Below are 6,620 nucleotides of genomic sequence, written 5' to 3'. Positions count from 1 at the left end.
AAAAAATACACTACATAAATATCTTAAATTAAAAACATCAATTCATCTTATAAGAGTACTGAGTATTACCCAAAATTCCTCCACATGGTTTCTGTGTCTCTCTCCACAGCAGCCAGGCCAGAGCTATCCTCTGATGAGGCAACAGCTCCACCTTGTGAAGCAAGATCATCATGACAGTTATAGTTCAACTTGTTTAAAGTTATAGTATAAATGATGTGAAGTGACATTTACATCATTTAAACCATCTTATTAACTTAAAAAAAAATTTAACCATTCCAATAATTGCACAAAAATGTAAAATTAACAAATTATGCTCATCTCTCTTAAAGCTGTTTCCAAAACAAGTTTCAAACACTTAAAAAATTGGGATGATACATACCATATACTCATTAATATCATCAATATTTTGCTTTTGATGGTATTATGTGTATACAACTTTAAAGTTGGTCACTGAGTTCCCCGTTAAATATTTTAATAACGAAAGGGATTAACAAAATAATACTGTTTATAGCATGAGCTGACTTACTTTGATTCCTTTGGGATCCGGTGACTCGGTGTCTTCTGTAGGGCAGGACTCCAGCGAGTCGTGCAGATGGTCGATGGCCTCAGTGGTGGCACTGCGGACAGCCAGCAGTCTGTTCTCAGTCATCCTGCCGCCATAGAAAGCCTGGTTCTGAGCATTGACTGCAGAGACAACCGGCCAAATTAGTACATCAATACACTTACTAATGAAATGGGCACAGAAACACCAAATTGCAGGAGAAGAATGAGATTAAACATTATACCTCCAAACATCTGGGAGTAGCCTTGGCTCAAGTTCAGGCCCAGTGAGCTACTAGAGGATTCCTTCAACATGGGAGCTGGAGCTGTGGGCAGTAGGATGGCGCCTCCAGGACGACTGAATGGATTGGAATGGCTGTGTGCTGCTTTATGTTCTGCCTGTGATTTGTCTTTATCTTGAGACTCTATATTTAAATAGTGAAATGATTTCATTTAAATTAATTTCAATATTTCCTCACTATGAGAGTAATAAGTTTATCAAGCTGAATTATTATTAATTATTAATTCATAAACATCATGTTTTAGGGAGCATTTTACAACCTGAATAAACCTTGACATGTCATGAAAAAGGTCAAATTATCTGATGATCTAAGAAACTTACTGATGTTGACACATGCTCACAAGGATCTGCAGGGGTCCTCACTATAATATTGTTTCCTGTTTTATGTTTTTTTTTTTCTCCATACAAGTTAGTTAGGCCACTTGATTTTGAGTAGTTCTTCAAATATTGATAAACTGCAATTATGTTACAATATTTTTTGCCTAACAAATAATAAAAAATTATGCTAAATCACACAAGGTTTTATTTTCAAATGTATCTCCATAATGAGGCTTTTGCCTTAATTATGATATCAGGACAGTAATATCACCCTAACATTTACACAATACTTGGGGACAGTTCGGTTTTTTTAAATGTTTTTGAAAGAAATGTCTTGTGGTCACCAAAGCTGCATTTATTTGATCAAAAATGCTGTAAAATAGAGTAATACTGTGGAATTGTATTACAATTTAAATAAATGTTTTCTATTTAAATCTATTTTAAAATGTAATTTATTCTTGTGATGGCAAAACTGAATTTTCAGCAGCCATTATTCTAATCTTCAGTCTCACATGATCCTTCAGAAATCATTCTAATATGCTGATTTGTTGCTCAAGAAACATTACTTATTATTATCAATGTTAAAAACAGTGCTGGTCGTGCTGGTTAATTGTTTTGTGGAAACCGTAATTTTTTCAGGATTCTTGGATGAATAGAAAGTTCAAAAGAACAGTATTTATTTTAAATGGAAATATTTTGTAACATTATAGATGCATTTGTCACTTTTTATTATTTTAATGTATCCTTGCTAAATAAATGTATTAATTTCTTTAAAACAAAACTTACTGACCAGAAACTTTTGAACGGTAGTGTATTCCTCCCCATAAAACAGCTAAATTAATTTTAATTTGGAAAATAAAACATACTCATAATAGAGGATGTACATTCAAGTCATAGTATGTATGAACTCATGTATACTGAATAACTTATAGAAACACTGCTGTTCAAAAGTTTGGGATAAGTAAGATTTTTAATGTGTTTTACAGAAGTCTCTTCTGTTCATCACAGCTGCATTTATTTGACCAAAAATACAGGGGAAAAAAACTGTAATATTGTAAAATATTATAACCATTAAAATAATGATTTTCTATTTTAATATCCTTTAAAATATAATTTATTTCTGTGATGCAAAGCTGAATTTCCATCAGCCATTACTCCAGTCTTCAGTGTCACATGATCCTTCAGAAATCATTCTGATATGCTGATTTATTATCAATGTTGGAAACAGTTGTGCTGCTTAATTTTTATTTTTTTTGGAGCCTCTGATACATTTTTCAAGATTATTTGATGAATAAAGCTAAAAAGAACAGTGCTTATTTTAAAATAGAAATATTTTCTAACAATATAAGTCTTTATTATCACTTTTTTATTATTAATTTAACATATCCTTGCTGAATAAAGCATTTTTCATTTCTTTAAAAAAAAATTACTGACCCCAAACTTTTGAACAGTAGTGATGTATATATTGTTACAAAAGATTTCTATTTTGAATGAATGCTGTACTTTTTAACTTTTTTATTCATCAAAGAATCCTGAAAAAAAGTATCACAGGTTCCAAAAAAATATTAAGCAGCAAAACTGTTTCCAACATTGATAATAAATCAGCATATCATAATGATTTCTGAAGGATCATGTGACACTGAAGACTGGAGTAATGATGATGAAAAATCAGCTTTGATCACAGGAATAAATTATATTTTTAAATATATTAAAATAGAAAACCATTATTTTAAATTGTAATAATATTTCACAATATTACTTTTTTTTTCTGTATTTCTGATTAAATAAATGCAGCCTTGATGAGCAGAAGAGACATTACAAATCTTACAGATCCTAAACATTTGAACAGAGTGTAGATCTCGACAAAATAAAGACTTTCAATGACCCAAAAATAAAATGTGTCTCACCAGACAGAGAAGCTGTGGTCAGGCTCAGAGACTCCAGAGCCTCTTCCAGCTCCTTCACCTGACTCTTCAAACGCTCTCCTTTATCTGGCAGAGCTGACACATTCACCACTGAAAGAGTGGCCTAGGAAAGATAGAGCACATACAGAGGGATAAAAACTGAGTGTTGAATCTTAAGCATAACCAGCTAAATCAAATTTGTAATATATCACTATTATTATAAGTATCACATAATATTAACTGTAACTAACAACAAAGCAGTAAAGGATGAGAAACCTTCTTCTGCTTGAGCTGGGCTGAGAGATGGCTGTGGAGGGCGCTGGGGTCCTCAGACCGACCCTGGACTTTAGAAGCAGGCTGGAAACCAGGGAAAGAGGTGAGCGTTTTCTGAACAGGTGCGGCTGGAGTCGGAGCACTCTGCTGGGTGGGAGGCTGTACTGACACCAGCTGAACATCACCTTCCTCATCGCTCCACTCACCAAACCGCGCTATGCCCTTCTGGTCCTTCGCTTGACTTTGGTTTGGTACTGTCTTCTGAAAATTAAGTGCTGTGGGCTTTTCAGAAACTGGCACATCCTGTGATGTGGAGTATGAGGGTGAGCTGCTTTTGCTCTGAAGGCTTTGAGTTTTATCAGTAACTGATTTTAAATTAGCTGTGCTTTGCTTGTTTGAACGATCATCCTTTGTTTCATTCTCTACTGAAGCTTTCTTATCACATGCAGCTGAGCTCTTTGAGGGGATTTGTGGAGAGCTGCCTGTTTTTGTAGGCTTCTTCTCTTGCTGGTCTTTGAGGCTGGTCTTAGATTCACTCGGTCTTTGAACACTTTCGTTCACAGAGTTTGGACTCTCAGGACATGCCCCGTCCTCTGCTTTGCTCCTCAGCCTCTCATCATTAGACACTCTCTTCTTTATCTTCATCCCAGCAGGAAGTGTCTTGTTCCTCCAAGACTCTGAACCTCCAGAGTCTTTCCCCTCTCTGTCCAAGCCACTTTGACCATCTGACCCATTCCTGTTATTCCCTTCTACCTCTGTTGTCTTGGAACGCTCTTCTTTCTTTTTAGCACTACCATGATATTTACCGTTCACATGTTTATTTTCACCACTGATCTCGTCTCTATCCTTTGCAGCATCTGGATCCCTCTTGCGTTCTGAAGATTTGTTGTGTTTTGTCTTGACTTTGAAAGGGTTTCTGACAGGAGTGGGGCTGGAAGATTGAAGATCTTTGTCTGACAAATCAGTCCTTTTCTCAGGGTCTTTCTGCAGGTGGTAAAGAATTGTGGTAAGAAATATATTCAAAATTATATATATATATGCATGCTAATAAAAAATATGCTAAACATTAAAATAATTTTAGACAATACACGTCTACCTCTCTCCATGGAACACAACCACACCACTTCTGTCCTTCAGTCTTTCCAAGTAGACAGCGATAAAACAACCTGATTATGAAAGAAATAAAGTATTAATGGTGTGGATTCAGAATCCTTTCCTCTTTAGCTTTCATTTTTCCATCTAATAGTCAATTACAAGGATTGTGCCTAGAAAAGTTTAGAGACGGTCAAGGAAGAATCGTCCAGGATTTATGACTAACCTTACAACAACCTACATTATGACACTTGCTTATGATTAGTAATGTTATCAGTAATGGTTCTTCATTGTTCATATTGATCTGTACTGGATCTGTGCTCCCCAACACTATGGATTTTCATTCTCACAGCAGATAGATATATAGTTATAACCCTTACTTGTATTCGTCCTGTTTTTCATTGTAAATTAGTGACTGAAGTTCAACCGTGGAGTCCTCATGCTGAAGGCAGTGAGATGGTGGGATCCTGAAGAACATACATGAACTCAGAGAAGGGCAACACACATGAACTCATGCATATTTGATTTAAATAAACAAAACCACTTGTTCTGTGTCCAATGTGTCCATAAATATTGTAAAAATAAAATTAGACTTGTATTATTATAATGCATTTAAAGGTGTGTACACTCACTCTGTAGGCAGTGTAAAGTTGCAGGGCGTTGCATCACGCGCGGTGCAAATATAGAAACTTTTGCCCTTATTCGGTCCTTCCTTTACACCAGTCTTCAGTAAGCATGTACCGCCTGAATAACACAAGTCGAATTAGCCCTTTGCCTTGTTAAACAAAGATGAACTTAATCTGTACTGTCGCATTAATGCATCAGAAGTCTAACGTTACCTACAGCTGGAGCTATACAGCTTATAAACACAAACTTCTTACAGAGTAAAATTCCTCAATGGCAATTCTTTACACCGTGATAAACGAGAGTACGATACTTACCGTGTGTTTCACACAAAGTTCTTTCCATCTTATTATATGACAGCGCCTTATTTCATTTAATTCGCCGGCTTCACTTTGACTATGAACACAAACACCCGCCGCTGTCGCGGTTTTGATGACGTGAGCTGCACTGTAGCCACTAAATGCCTTACTGAAACTACTGTACTAATGTAATTACATTTGTACATCAGTAACAACAATAGTATTAACTATGGTATTTTGGTAGAAGCTATTCTTACCATAATACATTTTGTACAGATATGTTGCCCTGTACTGACCAAACAAATAAATTCCAAATGTTCTTCAAATTGTTCAGCTATTCCAGCAGGTGGAGCTATGGGCACATGAATGGACATGAATGACGCATTTTACGGTTCTGAATATGATTCACAGTAGCCTATAACTTCAAGGTTCATCACCACCCAAAAAAGTATCTTCAACTGATCTTAATCCAGTCAGAAAATCTTTTCACACAAAGGTCCTTCTAGGCCTTCTGCCCCTTTGAGTTTTTAAAAATTGCTCCTTCATCAGTATTTTTGTAACATTTTGTAACTTTCTTTTTCTTTCTTTCTTTCTTTTTTCTAAAAATTTCAGCTTGTTTATAATGTGCAACATTACTAAATAATCTGAACCACATTGTGATTCCACTTGCACCCCTAGGTACCATTAAAACATAATAAATATTGTCATTGTAATTGTTAACTTTTTTAAAAATCTATAAATAAAGAGGCTTGCTTGATTTGTTTTATGTCATTTATGTGAATCTTTTTAGGCAGTTTATCTAGTTCATTAGAACATTACTGCAGTTATCTATGTGCCCTCCAAGCAGCATTTGTAATTTCCAAGCCAGCATTTTTTTTATTATGTAAAAACAACTAAGTATATAAGTATCATATTCTCATGAGTGTATAAACGCCTCAGACGAAAAAGCATGCTGACAATACAAATTAAAGCATCTGCTCGGCTTACGCTTCGTCTGAAGTTTCTTCTAACCAGGCAGGTAGCTATCATCTCTTCCTGCTCTGCGAAGAAAGATTTGTTCAGTTATGTGAAATGCCATCTGGAGCAGTAATATTTCTCAGCGTCATGAAAAGGACACATGAGGACAAGAGCTACTCATCTCACGGTCAAGGATGAATAAAAGTGAAGTGAAAACCCAACAGTAATGCAGTAAATAACTGCTAAAACCATACACAGAGATACATGCACAGAGTGACATCTAGAATATGGCTTTTAAGTGTTATTATATGA

The 6,620-nt window shown here is 35.4% G+C and overlaps 1 protein-coding gene across 1 annotated transcript in view; it reads right to left on the bottom strand.

Moving 5' to 3' along the window:
* LOC107732352 (transcription termination factor 2-like) overlaps positions 1–5,516 on the bottom strand; it is an 18,740-nt gene extending 13,224 nt beyond the window's left edge. Inside the window, exons 1-9 of the mRNA XM_016543647.1 lie at positions 5,370–5,516; positions 5,061–5,172; positions 4,809–4,895; positions 4,433–4,502; positions 3,340–4,320; positions 3,067–3,187; positions 786–965; positions 527–684; positions 70–151 (exon numbers count right to left, since the gene is read on the bottom strand). Coding sequence (XP_016399133.1) covers positions 70–151; positions 527–684; positions 786–965; positions 3,067–3,187; positions 3,340–4,320; positions 4,433–4,502; positions 4,809–4,895; positions 5,061–5,172; positions 5,370–5,397 — 1,819 coding nt within the window. The 5' untranslated portion in view covers positions 5,398–5,516. The remainder of the gene's footprint in view (positions 1–69; positions 152–526; positions 685–785; positions 966–3,066; positions 3,188–3,339; positions 4,321–4,432; positions 4,503–4,808; positions 4,896–5,060; positions 5,173–5,369) is intronic.
* Positions 5,517–6,620: the final 1,104 nt, after the last annotated feature.

This window comes from Sinocyclocheilus rhinocerous, unplaced genomic scaffold (genome assembly GCF_001515625.1).
Source record: "Sinocyclocheilus rhinocerous isolate Xijiao unplaced genomic scaffold, SAMN03320098_v1.1 scaffold3203, whole genome shotgun sequence".
In the NCBI taxonomy this organism is placed as follows: Eukaryota; Metazoa; Chordata; class Actinopteri; order Cypriniformes; family Cyprinidae; genus Sinocyclocheilus; species Sinocyclocheilus rhinocerous.
The sequence above is the reverse complement of the archived record's forward strand: the minus strand, read 5'-3'. Positions and strand labels throughout refer to the sequence as shown.